This window comes from Schistocerca serialis, chromosome 9, assembly GCF_023864345.2.
Source record: "Schistocerca serialis cubense isolate TAMUIC-IGC-003099 chromosome 9, iqSchSeri2.2, whole genome shotgun sequence".
Classification (NCBI taxonomy): domain Eukaryota; kingdom Metazoa; phylum Arthropoda; class Insecta; order Orthoptera; family Acrididae; genus Schistocerca; species Schistocerca serialis.
In genome coordinates this window covers 103,815,253-103,839,347 of record NC_064646.1, presented here as the reverse complement: position 1 = coordinate 103,839,347, position 24,095 = coordinate 103,815,253, and the positions used below count along the sequence as shown (strand labels likewise).

The following is a 24,095-nucleotide window of genomic DNA, read 5'->3' as shown; positions in this document are numbered from 1 at the left end:
GATTGCATTTCCTTAGGATTTTTCCAATGAATCTCAGTCTGGCATCTGCTCTACCGAAGATCAACTTTATATGATAATAACACTTCTGGAAATGGAAAAAAGAACACATTGACACCGGTGTGTCAGACCCACCATACTTGCTCCGGATACTGCGAGAGGGCTGTACAAGCAATGATCACACTCACGGCACATCGGACACACCAGGAACCGCGGTGTTGGCCGTCGAATGGCGCTAGCTGCGCAGCATTTGTGCACCGCCGCCGTCAGTGTCAGCCAGTTTGCCGTGGCATACGGAGCTCCATCGCAGTCTTTAACACTGGTAGCATGCCGCGACAGCGTGGACGTGAACCGTATGTGCAGTTGACGGACTTTGAGCGAGGGCGTATAGTGGGCATGCGGGAGGCCGGGTGGACGTACCGCCGAATTGCTCAACACGTGGGGCGTGAGGTCTCCACAGTACATCGATGTTGTCGCCAGTGGTCGGCGGAAGGTGCACGTGCCCGTCGACCTGGGACCGGACCACAGCGACGCACGGATGCACGCCAAGACCGTAGGATCCTACGCAGTGCCGTAGGGGACCGCACCGCCACTTCCCAGCAAATTAGGGACACTGTTGCTCCTGGGGTATCAGCGAAGACCATTCGCAACCGTCTCCATGAAGCTGGGCTACGGTCCCGCACACCGTTAGGCCGTCTTCCGCTCACGCCCCAACATCGTGCAGCCCGCCTCCAGTGGTGTCGCGACAGGCGTGAATGGAGGGACGAATGGAGACGTGTCGTCTTCAGCGATGAGAGTCGCTTCTGCCTTGGTGCCAATGATGGTCGTATGCGTGTTTGGCGCCGTGCAGGTGAGGGCCACAATCAGGACTGCATACGACCGAGGCACACAGGGCCAACACCCGGCATCATGGTGTGGGGAGCGATCTCCTACACTGGCCGTACACCACTGGTGATCGTCGAGGGGACACTGAATAGTGCACGGTACATCCAAACCGTCATCGAACCCATCGTTCTACCATTCCTAGACCGGTAAAGGAACTTGCTGTTCCAACAGGACAATGCACGTCCGCATGTATCCCGTGCCACCCAACGTGCTCTAGAAGGTGTAAGTCAACTACCCTGGCCAGCAAGATCTCCGGATCTGTCCCCCATTGAGCATGTTTGGCACTGGATGAAGCGTCGTCTCACGCGGTCTGCACGTCCAGCACGAACGCTGGTCCAACTGAGGCGCCAGGTGGAAATGTCATGGCAAGCCGTTCCACAGGACTACATCCAGCATCTCTACGATCGTCTCCATGGGAGAATAGCAGCCTGCATTGCTGCGAAAGGTGGATATACACTGTACTAGTGCCGACATTGTGCATGCTCTGTTGCCTGTGTCTATGTGCCTGTGGTTCTGGCAGTGTGATCATGTGATGTATCTGACCCCAGGAATGTGTCAATAAAGTTTCCCCTTCCTGGGACAATGAATTCACGGTGTTCTTATTTCAATTTCCAGGAGTGTACATTTAAAATCACTCCTAATGCCTACTCCCAGATAATTTATGGAATTAACTGCTTCCAGTTGCTGACCTGCTATATTGCAGCTAAATGATAAAGGATCTTTCTTTCTATGTATTCGCAGCACATTACACTTGTCTACATTGAGATTCAATTGCCATTCCATGCACCATTCGTCAATTCATTGCAGATCCTCCTGCAGTTCAGTACAAATTTCCACTGTTACAACCTCTCGATATACCACAGCATCATGCGCAAAAAACCTTAGTGAACTTCCGATGTTATCCACAAGGTCATTTATGTATATTGCATAGCAACGGTCCTACGACACTCCTCTGCGGCACACCTGAAATCACTCTTACTTCGGAAGACTTCTCTCCATTGAGAATGACATGCTGCGTTCTGTTATCTAGGAACTCTTCAATCCAATCACACACTTTGTTCATTAAACGACTGTGGGGAAATATATCGAACACCTTGCAGAAGTCAAGAAACAAGGCATCTACCTGCGAACCCGTGTCTATGGCCCTCTGAGTCTCGTGCACGAATAGCGCGAGCTGGGTTTCACATGATCGTCTTTTTCGAAACCCACGCCGATTCCTACAGAGTAGATTTCTAGTCTCCAGAAAAGTCATTATACTCGAACATAATAAGTGTTCCAAAATTCTACAATTGATCGACATTAGAGATATAGGTCCATAGTTTTGCACATCTGTTTGACGCCCCTTCTTGAAAGCAGGGATGACCTGTGCCCTTTTCCAATCCTTTGGAATGCTACGCTCTTCTAGATACCTACGGTACACTGCTGCAAGAAGGGGGGCACGTTCCTTTGCGTACTCTGTGTAAAATCAAACTGGTATCCCATCAGGTCCAGCGGCCTTTCCGCTTTTGAGCGATTTTAATTGTTTCTCTATGCCTCTGTCATCTATTTTGATATCTACCATTTTTTTCATCTGTGCGACAATCTAGAGAAGGAACTACAGTGCAGTCTTCCTCTGTGAAACAGATTTGGAAAAAGACATTTAGTATTTCAGCCTTTAGCCTGTCATCCTCTGTTTCAGTACCATTTTGGTCACAGAATGTATGGACATTTTGTTTTTATCCACCTACCGCTTTGACATAAGACTTTGCTTCACGTAATTTTTGTTTTTCTGCAAGGCTTTGGCTATGTTTATGTTTGCTGTGACGTTCCCTTTGCTTCTGCAGCAGTTTTCTAACTCGGTTGTTGTACCACGGTAGCTCTTTTCCATCTCTTATGATCTTGCTTGGTACATACTCATCTAATGCATATTGTATAATGGTTTTGAACTTTGTCCACTGATCCTCAACACTATCTGTACCTGAGACGAAACTTTTGTGTTGAGCCGTCGAGTACTCTGAAATCTGCTTTTTGTCACTTTTGCTAAACAGAAAAATCTTCCTACCTTTTTTAATATTTCTATTTACGGCTGAAATCATCGATGCAGTAACTGCTTTATGATCACTGATTCCCTGTTCCGTGTTAACTGTTTCAAATAGTTCGGGTCTGTTTGTCACCAGAAGGTCTAATATGTTATCACCACAAATCGGTTCTCTGTTTAACAGCTCAAGATAGTTTTCAGATAATACACTTAAAAAAATTTCACTGGATTCTTTGTTCCTGCCACCCATTATAAACGTTTGAGTCTCCCAGTCTATATCTGGCAAATTAAAATCTCCACCCAGAACTATAACATGGTCGGGGAAATCTACTCTAAATATTTTCCAAATTTTCCTTCAGGTGCTCTGCCACAACAGCTGCTGAGCCAGGAGGCCTATAGAGACATCCAATTACCATGTTTGAGCCTGCTTTAACTGTGACTTTCACCCAAATTATTTCCTATTTTGGATCTCCGTCAATTTCCTTTGATACTATTGCACTTTTTATCACTATAAACACGCCTCCCCCTTCACTGTCCAGCCTGTCTCTGCAGTATACATTCCAATCTGAATTTAGAATTTCATTACTGTTTACATCTGGTTTCAGCCAACTTTCTGTCCCTAGTATTGTGTGGGCATTGTGACCATTTATTAAAGAGAGCAGTTCTGGGAACTTTCTATAGATGCTCCTGCGGTTTACTATTACCGCATTAATATTGTTATTTCCTGTTGCGTTTTACCTACTACTACCTTGTCGTGTCTTAGGAGGTGTCTTGTTGGACCTAGGGAGGGAATTCTCTAACCTAAAAAACCCACATATGCACTCCATACGTACTCCACTACCCTTGTAGCCGCTTCCTGTGTGTAGTGCACGCCTGACCTATTCAGGGGGACCCTACATATCTCTACCCAATAGCGGAAGTCGGGAAATTCGCACCCCGGATCTCCGCAGAATCATCTGAGCCTCTGGTTTAGGCCTTCCACTCGGCTTCACACCAGAGGACCGCGATCGGTTCTGGGAACAATACTACAAACAGTTAGCTCATATTCCACCCCACAAGCGAGGCTTTCCGCCTTTACCAACTCTGCCAACCGCCTGTATGAACCGAGGATGACCTCTGAACCCAGACGGCAGGAGTCATTGGTGCCGACATGAGCAACAATTTGCTGTCAGGTGCACCCAGTGCTCTCTATCGCCGTCGGCAGGGCCACCTCCACATCTCGGACAAGACCCCCTAGCAAGCAGACAGAGTGAACACTGGCCTTCTTCCCCGACCTTTCCACTATCTCCCTAAGGGGCTCCATCACCCGCCTAACATTGGAGCTCCCAATCACTAAAAAACTCCTACCCCCGTGTGCCTGCTCGGACCTCGCTGAAGGAGCGGCCACATGTCCACTCACAGGCTGAGCGGGCGATGCCAAACGGCCACATTGACCCTCCACCTCGTGCGCCATGAACACCGCTGAACCCGCCACTCCCCTTGGGCAGAGGGTGGCCCAACCGCAGACAGAGTGAACACTGGCCTTCTTCCCCGACACCTGGGGTGTACCATGCGACGCACCAGACTCCCCACTGCCACTACACTCTGAGGCAGCAGCCTGAAGACGGCTGACCACGGCCATCAGCTGATTGCGAATAGTGGCCAGCTCCTCCTGCATCCGTACACAGCAGTCACAGATCCTATCCATCCTAAGAAATCAATTTACTGTAGAGAGTTAATCAACTTTTAACTAGACTGCTATTTCACTAAAGGCGGCTGATAGCTGACTAAACTGTGGTTACTAGACACTTCTCGTTGATAACAATGAAAATAAGCATTACCCACCTCTGGACTGTATTCAAAACAGACACTAGCAGTACTGGCACTACAGCTGACTACAGGGACTCTCTCTGACTGTATTCAAAACAAACACAAAATCTATGGAACACTATTACTAGTACTCGAAAATTAAAGCTTATTAAAAGCAAAAACACATGGAAGAAGAAGTGACAAGTAAGAAAAATACAGTTAATACTTAAATTAATGTAGCTCGCTGCACAGCAAATGTGAAGCAGACGGCAGTTACTTCATCCAAAGAAATAGAATCCATCATAAAGTCCTTGAAATCAAAGCATTCTAGTGGTTATGATAACATATCAACAAAGTTAATAAAAGAGTGTTCATGTGAGCTTAGTCATATCTTAAGTTATTTGTGTAATCAATCACTTGTCACAGTAACATTCCCGGACTGGCTTAAATATGCTGAAGTTATACCTCTCCACAAGAAAGGGGACAAAGAAATGCCATCAAATTACCGACCAATCTCACTTTTGCTAGCTTTTTCAAAAATCTTTGATAAGGTTATGTTCAAGCGTCTACTTGAGCACCTTAGTGAAAATAACATACTGTCAAAGTCACAGTTTGGGTTTCTTAAGGGTTCTGATATTGAGAAAGCTATTTACACTTACAGCAAAAATGTCCTTAATTCATTGGACAACAAATTAGAGGCAAGTGGCATATTCTGTGACCAGTCAAAGGCGTTTGACTGTGTGAATCACAGCATTCTTTTAAGTAAATTAAAATATTATGGCTTCAATGGTAGTGCTGCAAAGTGGTTTCAGTCATATCTTACTAACAGAAAACAAAGGGTGTCATTACATAACACTTCAGCAGTAGGCAATCAGACATCATCTGACTGGGAAGAAATTACATGTGGTGTTCCCAAGGTTCCATACTGTTTCTTGTGCATATCAATGACCTGTCATCTTTACATTACCAGATGCCAAGTTTGTCTTATTTGCAGATGATACAAACATTGAAATAAATAGTAAGTCAAATATAAATTTAGAAAGGGCAGCAAATCAAATTTTTACTGACATTAATAAGTGGTTCATAGCCAAGTGAAAAGACCTACTATATTTAGTTCAGAACTTTCAAGAGATTTCCTTCTGGTGTGTGTAAAATATGATGACATGGAAATAGGAGAAGTTGAGAGTGTAAAATTATTAACATTACAACTTGATAATAAATTCAGTTGGGAGCAACATACTAACGAACTATTAAAGCGCCTAAACAAGTCTGTGTTTGCAATGCGAATGATGTCAGACATAGATGTAAATTTAAAAAAACTGGCATATTTTGCTTATTTTCACTCCATTATGTCCTATGGTATCATATTTTCGGGTAACTCCACAAACAGAGAAAAAATTTTTAGAGTACAGAAGCATATAATAAGGGTAATTAGTAGTGTAAATCCAAGAACAACATGTCGAAACCTATTCAAAGAATTGGGCATATTAACCACAGCTTCTCAGTATATTTTTTCCTTAATGAAGTTTGTTGTAAATAATACATCTCTTTTTCCAACTAACAGTATCAATACTAGGAATAAGAACAATATACATAAAGATTTAAGATCACTTACTCTTGCCCAGAAAGGAGCCCAGTATTCGGCAACGCATATTTTCAATAAGTTACCAGCAACCATTAAGAGTTTAGGTTCAGACAAGGCACAATTTAAACATAATTTAAAAGAATTTTTGGCCGCCAACTCCTTTTCCATCCATGAGTTTCTCAACAAGTGCAATAGACCATTTTAATGAAAATTTATTGTACTTTAATTTTTGACAATACTTGGTTGTAACAGCCAAGTAACTACCTACTGTGTGATTAGCAACTTGCTTTATATGTTCAAAACATAAAATTGTGCACTTCAAAAAATGAAAAAACCTTGTACCCTATGAATATAATATTAGTGAGTCACAGATGGAATCTGTAGTAATACAAATACTTGGGTGTAACACTTCAAAGAGACATTACCTATGCTCATTCGTGGGTAAAGCACATCTCAGACTTTAGTTTATTGGCAGAATACTAGGGAAATGCAATCATTCTATAAAGGAGGTTGCTTACAAATCATTCATATGATGCATCCTAGAATATCGCTTAGGTGTGGGGGACTCCTACAAAAGAAGATTAGTAGGGGATATTGAACCAATACAGAGAAGGGTGACACAAATGCTCACAGGTTTGGTTGATTCTTAGGAGAGTGTCATTGAGGTTTACCAGCACTGAACTGGCAGTGTCCGATTCCACCCCTCTGCTTGGACCCATGACGTCACAAATATGGAGCAAATGACCATACACCACAACTCCAATATGGCGCCTATGACGTCATTACGTAAACATAACAACACACACACACACACACACACACACACACACACACACACACACACACACACACACACACACACACGTTCCACAAAAAACCTAATGACACCAATGGGACAAGCATGGGAAATTGGGAGATTTTGAGTGGGGACAAAGTAAATATAAACAAATTTAGACACACACCCCCATACCAAACCACACAAAACGACGAAAAAAAAAAACGACGATACAAGATGCCCCAAATTCCACTAAACACAATACCCTCTAGAACTGGACACTTCCTTTGACCTATATAGCTCAACAGCAGCTCCCGATCCCACAAATTGGAATCGAACACTTCCCTTAACCTATATAGCTCAACAGCAGTACCGATACCGGACCACGCACAGCGACCACCACAAATTGGAATCTAACACTTCCCTTGACCTGTATAGCTCAACAGCAACTCTCGATACGGAACACCCACAGCCACAACCACACACTGTAATGGAACACTTCCCTCGACCCCAACACACAACAAATACACTAAGAACAAGAAAAATAAAAACTTACAACAACAAAGTTCCGGCGCTGCAACCTGGGTCGGCCACCACAACCGCGCGCGCACACACGCTCAAATATATCACAAACCAACGAAAAAATACACAACCAAAAGAAAGACCCAACCCACCCACACTCCACCCCCCAACCCAACCTCCCCCCAAAATAAAATACCCATAAACAAAAAGCAAACGCAAAATAAAAAAATTTCAATCACACACTACAACTCAACAAAAACTGCAACAAAATAGATCCTCCATAACTAAATCACAAACCAACACCCCCCCCCCCCCACAAACAGTACCAACAGCTACCCCCCCCTCCCCCCGAGCCGCAGCCACTCACTCACCCACTCACTCACCAACCCTAACTAACCACCTTCAGCCTGTACACCTTACTAATAGCCCTTAAAAAAAAAATAGCCCTCAGGGACGCTCTTCCGCCAACAGTACTCATCTAAATGTGAATGAAGGTTGGAAGAGCGCCTCTTCCTCCTCCCAAGAACTGACTTAATGGCCCCCCACACCCCCTCTATAATATTCGTACAAGCCCCTGTCTCATAATTTTTAAACTCTAAACTATGGTTAACAACTAAATGATTGTACCCTCTCTCTCACCCAACCCCCTATAAGAAGAAAAAGCATCTGAATCTACAGTGGAACCCAGTTCTATGAACTCCTCAATTAACCCCACTAATTCCGCCTTAGAATGCCCCCCCCCCCCCCCAACCCTGAAAACATTCCGAACACCCAGCCCTCCACACTCAGAGACCAACCACAGACTTACCCCTGCCATACTTCCTTTTCTCAAACTGCGACTCGTCCACCTCCACCACAACCCCAGGCCCACCCAACTTATCCCTGTACTTAATAAACTCTGAACATACTCCACGACAAAACGAAAACCAGTCAAGCACACTCCTCTCACTCACACCAGTATCATGCGCGCAAAAACTATGTGAGGATCTATAACAAAAGTAATATGTCATCAATATAATATCGCGCATGCCCAACCTAGACTTCTCAAACCAGAAACTGCGACGCATCGAGCGCCACCAGCCATCCTGGTCCGAGACACTGAGACTTTGGCCAATCTCATTTCATGCCCACAAACGGAGCACTTGACCACCTCTGCTATCAAACCAAACAACTGCAAAAATTTAATCAGCTCCAACAGAGTCGCACCCATCATTGCATTCAAGCAAATACTATTGATTTTATCCTTCATATCCATACCCAACAAAAACAGCAACAAACTAATTTACTCAAATTAACACACGACATACAGCGAACAGCACTACAATAACTTTCACACAAAACCACTAAATCTTTAACTCACTGAAACCAATTCCGCTCGAAACACAGCCAAAACGTGAACCAGCCACTATAATCAGTAAGACCAAACCGAACTCATTACACCACACAACACGAAACCCCTAAACACACCACCAGAGGGCACCACGAACGCAACACAATGACACCTACAAACACACCACACTCACAATCCAAACTCCATGCCGTCATGACGTCACACATCACAACAGCCTTACGTCACGAGTCAAAGCCGACAGGTGGGATCGGACACTTTGGTCGACCCAAAGGAAACTATCCCGAGGAAGTCTACTGTTGAAGTTTGAAGAACAGGCTTCAAATGATGAATCTGAATATACTACAACCCCCTACATATTGCTTCTACAGGGATTGTGAGGGTAAAATAAGTTACTGCATGCACGGACGCATTTAAACAATTGTTTTTCCCACATTCCAATGTGAATGGAACCATAATAACTGGCACAATGGGACATACCATTTTGTCTGCACTTCACAGTGGTTTGCACAGTACAGATGTGGATGTAGAGACCAAACCCAATGTATTTTAACAGGGGTAAAAATGAACAAAAAATATGAAACACTATCTTCTCTCCGAAAAAAAATTGCACAATAAATTGCCTAAGGATATTAAAGGGAAAACTAAAAGATATATATGGCTGTTAAATTAATATATACTACACAGTAAAGGATTAATTGGAGATCACTATACAGGGATTGTTACAAAATTAACACACATTAATAAGAAACACCTCTGACAAGCTACAGCACACAATGAAAATACAACAGATTTTACACTAGTACATCATACCCACCATCCAGGATACATAAATATTAACCTCCTTCCATTTTCATGAGCTGAACTTCTTGTCCGCACAGAGAACTACACTCACTCAGTTCTCTTCAGTTAGCTGTACCAACATAAATGTGATAGAGAAAGACAGAGAGAGGACTGGATTGTTTAGTCTGCTCAAACCCATCACAGAAATCTGTACCTTAGCTTGAGGTCTAGGTTGCACTGGACGTTGACAGTTTGGTTGTAACTGGTCTCAAACCACACAAAAATGATGTTTCACATCATATCTAATATTAACTTCTTAAATTTTGAGAAAATCAGAAAACAAGTTAAGTGCTTCATAACACATAACTCCTCACTTTTCTAAGTAGATCTTACTCCTAATACGTACCTTTTCAACATCCTTCTTAACAATTTGAAATTGAAATAAATTAATGTGGAGAGGGTTCATGTCAATAGGAATATTTGATAATGAGGCTTCGACAAATGATGTAATGTTAATGATTGCTGTGATGTTCAGATTTTGGGGTGCACCTGTTACAGTTTTGTGACAGTTGGCATAGCCAACAAATTGGGAGAGGGGGACGTTGTGGAGACATATTGATCTGAGGTCTAGGTTGCACTGGAAGTTGATAGTTTGGTTGTGACTGATGAAACCAACAGACATGAAACTGTGAAACCTGATTATGATGAAAAGCTGCTCCGCAGCTTAGTCAATTCGAAAATACCACCATTAGTGACAACATGGTTTATGATGTTTGGCACGTTTCCTACATCGCTGGCCAAACCTACTGACTCATATATCGAGCATTCCTCTTTAACCAGAAGTTCAGCTGTATTATGACATCACTAAACGTTTTTGCTTTATGTGATAGCAGTTTACACAGTACCAGACAAGGAAAGCCTGGTAGAATAGTGGCATTATTATAAAAAATACAAATGAATGGTTATTCATACACAAACAAAAGAAACACGTAGGCATTGTGGCCAAAAACCTAGTTGCCTTTTAAAGAGACATCAAGACCAAGAAAGGAAAATATGAGCTGGCCGCGGTTGTCTCACGGTTCTAGACGCGCAGTCCAGAACCGCGCGACTGCTACGGTCGCAGGTTCGAATCCTGCCTCGGGCATGGATGTGTGTGATGTCCTTAGGTTAGCTAGGTTTAAGTAGTTCTAAGTTCTAGGGGACTGATGACCACAGCTGTTAAGTCCCATAGTGCAGGAGCCATTTGAACAATTTGAAAAACAAATGAGCTGTTTTCTATGGCCGAATACAATGTTGTCATTGAAACCTAGGGATAAATCACACCCCACGCCAATGAATCACACTAGTGAGACAGGCAATCAGAACAGTGTAAGATGATATGTGCAAGGAAACCTAAACGTAAGAGCCAAGCAAACTGACTGTCGTAATGTGCTCCTTGGAGCACAATCAAGAAATAAGATGCAAGAAAATCTGTCGTCTGGAATTCAAGTTACAAGGATATCATAATTAGGAATTTACAATAAAAATTATAGCAAACTGTGTAACAGTGATGGAAGTTTCCTTTTTATCAAAACCTGTGAGCAGTACTCAAATCAGTAAGTTAGCCACCTCATTTAGAAAACTGAGGGGATGCAGACATGCAGGAAAAAGCAACCATGAATAAAAAGGAACAGGGAGCACTGGGATCTGACCTTGGTCAAAAACACCTTCCAACACAATAACTGAAGTACATGTAGTGACCACAGTTAAACACTACCCCTTGAGATACAGTTTTGCTGAAGCTGACCATGTTGGTCAATATAATACGAGTTCAAGAATGGTATCATCTTTTCTGTGAAACTAAAACATATCATTAGAGAATCATGTAAAACTGTGCAATAATGGTTTGATACTCGCCTCTCTGCGTTCAGCTATCATGCACCTCCAAAAGTCCCAGAACAATTCGTGTTACTTATAACAGCCTTTCAGCGCGCGCGCACACACACACACACACACACACCGTATGTCCATTAATTATGTTGATTTATGTTGACTCTTGTTACATACTCTGTGTGTATATATATGTTGGAGCTACTACTTACACTGTATTAATAAGTAAATAAACCTTAACACAACAAAAGACTATGAAAAGGTAGAATAGCAAGGGAGTGAAAAGGGGGAGGCAATATGGCACTGTTCTAGGCACTAGTGTCAGTACTTAAACCGTGGAGAGAAAAGAAGAGAACATATCTATTGCCAAGGCCAAATTTACAAAACACATGAATTTAAGGAAACACAGCTTTATTTGTTTCTTTATAAACAATGTAATGCACCAATCTCCAACACACACACATTAGTTGCACTGGATCTCCACTTAGTCCATTCTCGTCTTCAGCTGCTTCACGGTGACTTTGTTTTTTTCAATGATGTACACAACTGCTCCCCATCCGGAAATTGCATCTCTGTCAACAGCATTCAACAGTGCTTGCGATATGGCTTCGAAGAGCTCATCCGGACCTAGGTCTGGTCGCCACAGAGCTTCACACATTCCATAGAGTTGTTCAGTACAAGTTCCGCCGACTACAAAATCTTCTGGGATATTTTGGCAACCTATGAGGTCCATGTTACAAACAAATGGCTCAAACGTTTTAGGATCTAAACCCGCAATTACCGGTTCGACAAAGAAAGGTCCAAATCTTTTCTCATAAAGTAAATTCGAAACCATTGCTGCAAATGTTTTAGGGTGGATATTCCTGTTTTCTTTCAGCTCGTAGAGGTTAAGGCGAAACTTCAGCTTCTGATGCACGGTTTGCGTGTCGGAAGCTAAACCTGGCAAAGCCATATATAAATGTGGTCCCATTTCAAATATCTTCTTGAAGTCGGTTGACACTGTCTGAGCTTGAATTCCAAATCTTTTATCAGATGCTATAGCTACACAGTCTTTACCTTTCATTGCGATAATCGCCCCACCGTTATAGGCAAGTACAGACATTTCGGCGGAACTGACTGTAATAAAGAACGACACAATTAATAAGACACTATACAATCAAAATACAACGTTATGTTACAAAAATGTCTCATTTACCGACCTCAAATGACACAAACAGGCTCCAACACGAGAAACAAACAACTTGTATATATTCACTTGTAATGCTGCAGTTTCATCCAGAGTGTATAGTGTATACATATTCGATGTTGCAAAGATCATACGTAGCAGAGACTCCAGTTTGACAGCCATTAAATTGCAATGACGGATCTTTTTTTTAAAATTAATTTCATATTCCTCGCATCCATGTTGCGAATTTATCCCTCAGATGTACAACAGTTACGTAAATATACGTTCAGAACAATAATCAGTTTAGCTAACGACAGGAAATCTGCTCCGAAAATTCTCACGTATATCCTCTGTTTATTTTCGGGTGAAGAGAACTGAACACAGTTTATAATAACTTTATATTTCCTGCAAGCAATTTAATCGTTAAACTTTCTAAACTAAATTTAAAATAAAAATACAATTGAATCATTGATAACAACAGCGATCACTGCTAATTCTTTCCTTTGTCCTTCAACACACATTAAAAAATCAGTCACTCTCTGTAGGTTTAGCAAACAATTTATTTTACTGGTAGATCACTATCAAGCTACTATATGACAAATTTAGTCTTACGTATCAGATCGGGCACACGAAGAAAGTCTGGACTATTAATATTTCCATCTCCGCTTTTCGACTCGATAATCAGTAGCTGGAGCATGGATAATTGCAATGGATAATCGTCGTTTGCGAAAACAAAGATATAGTTCTGTGGTCCAGTGATATATTTTGTATGTGACGCGGACTTTTCAAGAACAGAGTCGCGCGTTTACTGCCTAGCTTGTTTCTGTGAGCGGCCGCTAGGTGGCACCGCCTTCTCTCTGTTGCCATATAAAACTACTTTGTTTCGGCCACGAGAGTGTCAGTTTGAAATGGGAAAGTGCTGTAAGTAAAGAAAACGTATGTCGAGTGAAATATACGTGAGCATAAGATAACGCAAAGCGAAAGACTGACATAATGCAGGCATTCTGCAGTGCTGAAGCGTCTTAGACGTGCAGGTAAAGCTTTCTTGCTGTTCTTTTTGAGTCACAGATTTCCTCCGACAAGTAGCTTGCTCAGCTGTTGGCGTGGTTGTAAACAACGTGGTGTTTGAGGCTACTGTAAACAAACGTATAATCTTCCTTACAGTTTTATATCAGTGCTATACGTCTTGGAGCTGTTAAATTAATCTCGATTCTTATTACCTTGTCTGTAATTACTGGTGTGTAGTCACAAGAAACAGCAAATTTTTTGCGTGGCGCAAGGATTAGTTTTTGAATAAGTAAAATTTTTTCGCTACTTCCTTAAATATTGTTAAACAGTATATTTGTGATAATGGTGCATATCTCTTTGCAGATAATGAAAACTTCGAGACGGACGAAAGAATTAAGAGAAGATTAATTTTCTAATTGCAAGAAGTGGAGTGAATTGTGTTTGTGAAGTGAATTTTATTGCCGACTCCGTTGTGTGTTTATACTGTAATTCTCACGTATCGTGAATGCAAAATGGCAGGAGAAATTGATACGAAGTTGTACGTAGTGGAATATTTAGGAAGCACTCAAATAGACAAACGATTTTCAAGACCTATGGTGCGATGGGTTATTGCAGAAATCAAGAAACGCGGTTTCTCCGAAAAGGTAAGGCACAGTTCTACTGGACAGGGAGGGAGCTTTTGATATTTTCTGTGGATTACATGTAATAACATGGAAAATTTTTACCATGTACTCAGTGGCAATCAATTTTATTTTCTTAAATATGAAATGGATGTTTACTCGGTGCGAACGCACTTGTCGATGGAAGAAAAACACTGTCATATCATATAGACCATCTTATATCTGTTTGCCGAAACTCCCGAAGATGGTTCTCGAATGTATTTCTTTTTCTTAATAAAATTATTCTTGTCAAGGTTGAAAACCAAAAGCAACTGCCAGCAGTTTGTCGTCTCTTTGCAACGAAATTCTGTGATTAAGATACGGGAAAGGTGGCACTACGGCACATCATCGTTTGCGTTAGCTAAGTGTTTCATGATTTTTTAAGGGTATGACATCACAGTCCGGAAATACGTGTACGAATTATCTAGAATTTTTTATTTTATTATTTCTTTCATAAACACAGAGCTGTATATCAGTAATCACTGTTAACAATGTGTCCATGGTATCAAACTGGAGGACTTAAGCGATGGAGCGAACACAAATCTACGGCTTGCTGTGATAATTTAGTTCTTTAATTGTTCGTTTGGCACACAAATGATTAACTTGACATTGAATTCTTGCTCTAGCAATGGATAGCTAGATTTAGGTTTTGAATGATTTTCAATTTATGCCACACTGACGAAATTCCATTGGTCGCTAGTCACCATGCGTTTTTCTGGTAGTGTTGATGACATTTTTACTGATGTTGCCTTATTTTTGGTAAACATGCGTTTGATCTTTTCTTTTTCAATGGGTATTAATGTCGGCAACGGACCGGTGCACAGTCAGCTGTAGCGCGGCGGCTGGAGCCGTTGTGACCCTGGGTTACGCAAGGTCGAACTCCCACAGTTGCTTGTTGAGCACCCAGAGGCGACAGGATTGGTTGGTATGTACAATGACGGCGAGCTTAAAGATCTCTCCGAAATCTGAGGTGATTCCGTCGGCGTACTACGTGCGAGAAGTATATAACCCCGTCTCATTCATTCAGAATTTTTTCCGGAGCATCCCGTCATTGGCGCCGAAGTCTTGTTCTAGCAGCAACGATTAAAGATAGTAACAAATGAAGAAATAGAGGCTGTTCGTCTATAAAGTTGAGAATCATTGTTCACAGAAGCGATGCATTGCTGTTTCTTAGTATTCCTCTTTTCTCCTATTGAAAGAATCTTATGTTCAAACTAACACGATTCCCATCTGTTTCCAGGTCTCCTAATACTCCTTCGACCCACTGCCTTGTAGTTTCAAACTGTTTTTGGCATTCTATTTCCCATGCTCTTTGTTTCCATGGTTTTTGATTTTATCATCGGTACAATGATACTAATCTGTACAAGATTTCCTGACTAAATTGTTTCTTACTAGGATAATGAATATCCTTTGATGTAAGGGATCTCTCTACCTGGCTTTCGCCCTTTTTGGCATTAACTTTTGCTTTCATAAAATAGGTAGTGGTACAGCCATAACCATAGTCTGTCATGCTTTTATTTTCAGATTTCATTTAGTTGTTTAGGTAATAGCTTGTAATCTACAAAGTTCGTTCTGGAATTGCATTACTTTGTTTTATATCAGTGGATTGTCAGAGCAGATCTTACTCAGGCTATTTTTCGTTGTATACATGTAAGGTTGTAATGCAAAACAGTCTGGAAAGAAATGGCATTTAATTGAAGTCTATAAAAACACTAAAATTAATAATGAAAACTTTGACACATTGTTCGTCCGTTCACTCGAAAGTATTCTTTGACATACTGATTGGAAATTGTAGTAACTGTTGACGCATTCAGCTGTATTTGTTTTCTGTAATTTGACAGTGATGGTACGTAGTGGTAAAATGGTCTCTCTTATCTAGACATTTGCGTGGCGACTAAACAACAAATACTGTAAACAAAATTTATGCAAACATTTTGTTATTAGGTGTCAGTTCCACGTTAAATAATGTGCACATCCCAAAAAAAACTGATCCTGTATAACATACGTGACCACTAGAGTTGGATACCAACGGACGCACGCATTCTCCAGCAAGAGAGTATTGCACTTGCTAAACTTAAGAAGTTAGCGTATTCTCCCCGAATTATTGAATAAGCAATATATTGCGAATACGAAAAATTGCTTGGTAAATGGTCGCTTGGTGCAGTGAGTCGAAATTGTCCCCCAACATAAACAAATGTAACGTACAGCGCATAGATAGACAAAAAATCCTATTATTGTATTATACGACTGCAGATCAATTACTGAAAATAGTTACTTCGATAAAATATGAAGTAAGCGTATGGAGCGATTTAAAATGAAACGGCCACATAAAACTAATTGTAGGTAAGACAGACGCCACTGGGATTCATCGGAAGAAACTCACAGGAAATAGTCCAGGAAGTAATTACAAAAACCCTGGTCCGACCAGTACTTGAATATTGCTCGTCAGTGTGGGATCCATCCGAGGTAGGATTGAAGAAACTGAAAAGATCCAAAGAAGAGCAGCGCGTTTTGTTGCGGTTTCGTTTAGCAAGCACGAAAACGTCACGGAAATAAGCAACTATTGTCTTCAGTGGTAGGCGCCGCAGGAGAGGCGTTCTGCACGACTGTTAAAAAAGTTCCGACAGGCTTCGTTTCCAGAAGAGTCAACATAAATATCGCTTCCTCCTTCGTATATCTCCCAAAAAGCACATGAAGATAAAATCAGAGAGATTAAAGCCCACACGAAGGCTTACCTGTAAGCTTTCTTCCCGCGAACCACACGCGATTGGAACAGGAAATGGGAAGGGACTTTGGTAGACCACACACCGGAGTATAGATATAGAGGGTACCATCAGTCTACATCTATACTCTGCAAATCGTCTGCGGAGGGCAGTTTCTGTGCCACTGATACTCCTTCGCGAATAAATTACTGTCCACAAACCTCCGTGTGAGCTCAAATTTCCCAGTTGTGTCGTCTAGGTAAGTTTAAGAGATCTTCATGGGCAGAAGTAAGGCATTACCTGACTGTCCTTGGACTGTGTGCTTTCGGGATTTTAATAGTAAACATCACCGTGAGGCACAGTGCCTCTCTTGGAGGTTCTGGAATTTTGTTGAAAAAAAAATAGAACACCAATTGAAATGATTATGGTCGCACAGACATGCCAGTAATTTCACCGTCGGAGTCAATATTAAGTTGTCATGTGGAAGAGGCCGAATAAATTGACACAAACGAAATAAAGAAATCAGTTTCAATTTATTCGCAGACACAATCATAAAGGGCAGACCGTCGGTCAAGTTAGACAAGAATGGAGTACGAAAACTGACGCATTATCCCTGAAAAAAGTCGCATTTACTCAAAACTCTACAGATAAATCACAGAAAACTTTAACTGTTCCAGCCAGTTGGCTCTTTGAACTACCGAAGTAACATGGTACTAGCCGTCTATAAACCAACGACCTTCGCGGAGGAAAAGAAAAAAAAAGATCCTTGGAGGCTACCAGGAACAACAAAACCTTCCCTCCAAGAACTTGCGATGGCACTGAAAGCGAAATGCACAATCGCAAAGCGCAAGCCGCAAGCGCGGCAGATTTCAAATTCATGGAATGTATTCGCAGCTGCGATTACGGAGAACCAACAGCTGTATAATTGAATGCCAATGAAAATTTGTGCCGGTCAGGGATTAGAACCCGGATTTCCCACTATAAGCAAGCGGTCGTCTTAACAAATTTGGTTATCGGTGCACGACTCACGGCTAGACCAAAAATTCCATATGTCTTCGTCCGTATCACAACCTGCATTCGTACTTCACGCATAGTCCCGTAGGAAGTCGCTGCCTGGCGTCGACATATAAATACGATATTGCAGGGCCTGTGTTCTTAACAACACACTGCATGCAACAGCCAATACATATCATGTAGTTCATAACGGCTGTAGTCACCACAGGGCCTGCATGTCTGCATCTACATTTATACTCCGCAAGCCACCCAACGGTGTGTGGCGGAGGGCGCTTTACGTGCCACTGTCATTACCTCACTTTCCTGTTCCAGTCGCGTATGGTTCGCGGGAAGAACGACTGTCTGAAAGCCTCCGTGCGCGCTCTAATCTCTCTAATTTTACATTTGTGATCTCCTCGGGAGGTATAAATAGGGGGAAGCAATATATTCAATACCTCATCCAGAAACGCACCCTCTCGAAACCTGGCGAGCAAGCTACACCGCGATGCAGAGCGCCTCTCTTGCAGAGTCTGCCACTTGAGTTTATTAAACATCTCCGTAACGCTATCACGGTTACCAAATAACCCTGTGACGAAACGCGCCGCTCTTCTTTGGAAGATCTATCTCCTGCAGAGAAGTAGAAAGTAGGGCTTGTATCAAAGCCAGTTCCGCAAAAGGTTGTTCATCAGGACAATGTTGGACATTGGCCAGTTAAGCCTGAAAGTCATCAGTTATCAGCCAGACGTGTAATGTTAATTTCTGTATCGAGAAGAAGAGAAAAGTTTGCTGGAGTTTCACACAGAATAAAAACTGTGAGGGTCAAAAGTTTCAAATTCTCAAATATTTTCAAATGCCACGAAAGTGTCATTATTCACAAGCCAAAATTTGATTTGTATTTTTTAATGCCTGACGTTATAAATGTGTATTTGTGTATTATGTACCTCTTTATCCTTTATGTGTTTAATACATGTTACACAATTCTAGAGATTGTAGAGGGGACTTAGTAGATAAAGTTTCACATAGGAACCCATGTCCGGAAACTTCTTCCGACGACGCTAGGGGACATCAAAGTTATAGGCGCCGGCGCCTGTAAATGTCTGTATATACAGGGTGACTCCGGGATGGAGTTATCGACTTCCTAAGGCGATGGAGAAGGATAAATGCGTCAATTTGAGGTAAGGGTTCCTGTACCGGAAACGAATGAGTCGAAAGTTATAAGTGAAAACCCTACTGATAGTGGAATTCATGTACTTGTACTGTTGTTAGTAAGATTGTAGGGTAGGCACTTTCAGAGGTGGTAGTATTGACGAAAACAAGAAAAAATTTCTACTGAACATGGGCGCTATAACGCATACCGTAAGAGTTACGGGCACTTGTTCAGTACATGGGATGAATTTTACGCTAGGGAAGTTGGAAAAACTGCTTATAGCTCCTCAGGTATGCGTTTTAGATTGCATGTTTACTGAACGTTTTCTGAAACTTGCCTACCTTACAGTCTTGCCAACAATCGTACCAGTACAAGTATTCCATAGTTTAGAGGCATCAAAACTACAACTTTTGCCTCGTTCCTTTTCTGGTACCCTTACCTCAAGTTGATACACTTATCCTTCTCTATCGTCCTAGAAAGTTTGTAACATAATTACGTAGTCGCCCTGTATATATACATACATTTACAGACGCCGGCGCTTGTAACTTTGACGCTCTGTAGCGTCGGATGACATTTCCGTACATGGCATCCTAGTAAAACTTGATATACTAAGTCCCCTCTACAAACTATAGAAGTGTGTAACACCAATTGTGGAGCACCCTATATATAATATATGAAACCATTAAGTAACACAAATATAGAATGTAGGATGTTTTGTCGTCTTTGCTTTGTAATTGTGGCCATAGAGGGTTAAATGAACTATGCTTCTATGTGTTTGAACTCGTGTGTAAATTGCCAGTTGAGTTAATCATCTGTAAATTGACTCGTCATCACGAAGTAACATGCAAGTAAAGCACGGACCCCAGGAACTCTAGGGTGTGAACTGTAGCACTATCTGGCTGAAACAAAGCTAACGTAGCCAGCCTCCAGATACAGTGACTGCATGTTGCCACCGTGTGTAGATCTTACTGTTGCTAGATTACGAAAGAATGTGAAAATGATTAGCCTACTCGTGCAGCTAAGATTTTTCGTAGCGCATATGCGTGAATTCTATGCATTGCGTGTTTATAAAGATTGAACATTTCTCAGTCGACCGAAACCAACGGTAAAGTTATTCCCCATCTGGTGTTACAGATGGTACAAACCACGGACATATATCTACAGTGTTCCATTTGTCTCCAGAGAACAACTCACGAGCAGCACAAATTCTACGCGGCTGAATAATTATAACGTAGTGTAACACCGTGTGGGCACTAGCAACAGAGAGGAAAGACTGATAATTTAGGGTCGCAAACACTTTATAGTACTCAAAGAATAGACAGCTTACACGTCGATGAGCCGTTCTGGTGTCGGCACTTCGGGTCGATCATTTTTGTTGCGTCTGTTAACATTTATTGTGATCTAGAACTTGTTGTCCGGCCGCTTAATGCGCACTTGGTAGATGCAGTTTTCGGTGAGGGAATTCTGAGTGTCGGGTTAACTTGGACATCTAATACGGTGCGCAACAATAATTATTCTGTGCTGTAAAGTGTAAACCGTTTCCGCCTTAATCAAACGAGGATCATACTTGCTAGAAAAGAGGAAATTTCACCATAAGGCTGTCAGGTTTTTAACCCGATGTACAATTTTATCCCGAGGCTTGTTGTTGACAAAACATGTTGAGGGATGTGTAACCTACTCACTATATTTGTTTCTGTATGAAATTTAGCGAAACTTTAAAGTCTGTGTGTTGCCAAAACTATATACAGACAACTGTTGGCCAAGTTAAACTCATATGTTAAAGTTTGATTAAACAGATTGTAATTTGAATTGAACTGTAACTGGTCTGAATACAACTTGTCTGTATGTTAAATGCACAGTTGTAGCAAAACAATTATCTGGCCCTAATTAAAATTTCCACTTACCACGCGTCTTGACAACATTGTTGCAGATTTCTGGAAAACACAACAGCAGACAGCAAGCAAACAGCGACTAAGCTAGGGTTATGTTTCTAAATAAAATTTCCAACTGTTGTGGGATTGGGAAATGATATTACAAGGCAACGATTTTAGAATGAAGTAATTATATATATTAAAATCCGCGTGCTCTTCACACATAATATAGGTCTGAACAGTTCTATGCTTAACAATGTTCAATGATTTAAGTAGGGTACAATGATTTTTATAGAAATTTTTCTGTTAACACACAGCTTAATCAGTTAATATGTTAGTGCATTACTCAAGGAAGTGTGGCGGTCTTTCTCTCAGCTCTGTGCAAGTGAACAAAGTTAACTAGCTCCCAATAATCATCTCTACAAATTACGTGCGCAGTGCTGCAGTCTTACCTCACACTTTTTCTTTTCAAAAAGAAATAACATTATTCAAAATTTATATTCTCTTTGCTTTGTAATATAAACATCATTCGTCCTTGCTGTCCTTTACAATCAATCTTTCTTCATCTAACAGGTACAAACACATGTCAACACAGCACCACTAAATAGGTCAATGATTGTTTAACAGCAACGTGACTTTCTTTATATATAATCTGACAAGCACATCGATAACATACAAAAATCAGAATAACATGTCCACCTTACAGATAGACATTTCTTCTAGATGAACTTATTCATGTATATAAGCCGTCAAGAAATACACATCGCCAACCAGGCTACTGAACTCGCAAAGCGTCCGTTCCTCTCTGCAGATTTATCCTTGGATGCTATCCCTTCAGACGTTCTCATTGGTCTAGCGTCATATCTTCTTGTTGTCTTCTCTGGTGTCGATCTAGAATACAGTAAAAAAGTTACATTAGTTAGCTGGGATTAATGATCTTCGTCTCTCAGCAAGCGTAGGTTGCACTCTCGAAAACACGTATGTCAGTCACACTGGAAAGACCTCTCCCATCACAGCATCCATTGTTCCTTTTTCTTTCAGGCATTTCTCTTTATTTAGTAGGACTGAAATTCTGTCGTAGAATCCAAACCTGTAAATCGGATCCAGTGCCAGAAATGAAACTGTCACTGAACAAACAACAGACCGCTATGACTAACCTTACGCGATCGGATAATTAAGTGACGAGGATGCCCAGACAAGAAAGTAATGGGAGAGTATTCTGTTACAGGACACCTTATGACCGAGGGGAGTAGCCCGGGCTCGGAACGAATCTTCGCCTCAGATTAAGAACGAGAGGTCCGGGAGGTGTCCAGTTTATGCGTGTGCGTGGTTCGTAGGCGGTTTTCCACGGCCGTTTACGTGAATCCTGCGGTACACCTCGTAGACCGCTTGACTTCGCGTAAGATCAGTGACGTTGTCATCTGGGCTTCCTACAGCGACGATGGATTTACTTTTTTTTTAAAAAAAAAAGAGGAAACGAGACCTACAGCATTTAGTCTGCGTAACCTTAAGTCGTGTAGTCTCTTCGGTGAGTCAAAATTCCTTGTCACGAATTGGTCTGTCTCTAAATAATTGAACACTTCTAGTAATCGGCGCTTTGTTTCAGGTTTCTGGTCGACACAAACAAATCACCTCTCATTTGATGCAAGCCACATTGTCGTCATATTTCTTTAAGGGATGCTGGCCAACGGGACAAGTGAAGGCGTGCTGCAGTATCGGATGTCTGGCAAACTGTCAACGTAGCTTTCTGGCTGACCACTACTTTACGACCGAAATGATACGCAGAATCCTCCAACAGCGTCTACTTGAACTTGGGAAGGAATGTACGATTAGCACTTGTCAATAAAGGCCTCATAAGAAACGGATGTGTGAAAATCACACCCAGCCAGAAATCTGTGAAATTCGCACCCAGTTTCGCTGGAAGCTATCTGCTCAAGGGCAGAGCCTACCTGCGCCCCAGGGAGTGGTCATCCACCGGAAACCATCCCTGTGCTGCACGGCGTACCTGCAATCGGGAAGTCCTCGTCCACTCAAGTGACTGACAGCTTGTCTAGCCACTGTTAGTGTCAGGCTAACTTTCCGAGTGTTCAGCTCGTTCCCCTTGTGCCTCTGTGTGCTTATACGTTAGATATGGAACTGTCAACATCTACCCACGGTAAACCATGTGCCCACTATAATGGTTATTCGTACATCGTAAAGAGAGCCAAAGCAGATGGGACTGTGATACGACGCTGTTCGAAACAGAACAACATATTGCCGAGGATTGCTTAAAACCAAAGACTGTATCGTGCTTAGTTCAAACGAGCATCAATGTGTGGAACCGGAATCAGGCGAGGAAGAGATCACGAGAGGAAGAGACTTCGATTTCTAAAATACATACCGAAGAGTTAGGCGACTTGCACAATCGAGGGTATGATTTTGTTACCGAAATGCCAGAACAGCCAGCAATGAAGAGGATATGCACCGGGCCAAATCACACGGTAATCAGAAAGAGCCAGAAACACAAGAAGTTCATCTTCAAGCAGAGATACTAACTGTGAATGACGGCAGCAGTTTTCTCTTAAGTAATGACAGCGTGACAGCTTTGGAGATAGGGTCGTAGTTTTTAGCGGAAAAGCAGGAAAAAAGGCTTTAAAGACTAAACGAGACTTTTTATGGATGCGACCTTGAAATGCTGTAGCAAGCAGTTTTCACAAACATATGCTATTCATGCAGACTTCAGTAGTTCAAAGTACGAAACAACCATCTATCCGGTGGATTTTGCATCCTTGCCAAACAAAAGAAAAGAAACACATATCCATCTTTTCCGCGGTGTTTTGGATAATTTATCAGAATGGAAACCTAATGTCACCGTTGATTTCGAATCAGCTGTGATTTCTGCGCTAAAAGTTATGATCCAGTCGGTTCAGCTGCATGGCTTCCATTTCCATATGAAGAAATCTCTCTGGAGGAAAGTGCAAAACTTGGTACTTACTTGCGAA

General features: G+C 41.8%; 2 protein-coding genes across 2 annotated transcripts in view; one reads left to right on the top strand and one right to left on the bottom strand.

Moving 5' to 3' along the window:
• Positions 1–11,963: 11,963 nt before the first annotated feature.
• LOC126418506 (proteasome subunit beta type-3) lies at positions 11,964–12,926 on the bottom strand. The gene is made up of 2 exons (XM_050085298.1): positions 12,769–12,926; positions 11,964–12,685 (listed from the first exon to the last, which is right to left on the bottom strand). Exon 2 carries the CDS (start codon positions 12,669–12,671, stop codon positions 12,054–12,056), a length of 618 nt encoding a protein of 205 aa, XP_049941255.1. The 5' UTR covers positions 12,672–12,685; positions 12,769–12,926; the 3' UTR covers positions 11,964–12,053.
• Positions 12,927–13,635: 709 nt separating this feature from the next.
• LOC126418503 (TBC1 domain family member 4) overlaps positions 13,636–24,095 on the top strand; it is an 885,912-nt gene continuing 875,452 nt past the window's right edge. Inside the window, exons 1-2 of the mRNA XM_050085291.1 lie at positions 13,636–13,768; positions 14,106–14,386. Coding sequence (XP_049941248.1) covers positions 14,255–14,386 — 132 coding nt within the window. The 5' untranslated portion in view covers positions 13,636–13,768; positions 14,106–14,254. The remainder of the gene's footprint in view (positions 13,769–14,105; positions 14,387–24,095) is intronic.

Coding starts and splice junctions, on each gene's coding strand:
- LOC126418506 (XM_050085298.1), bottom strand. CDS start 12,671: ATGTCTGTACTTGCCTATAACGGTGGGGCGATTATCGCAATGAAAGGT.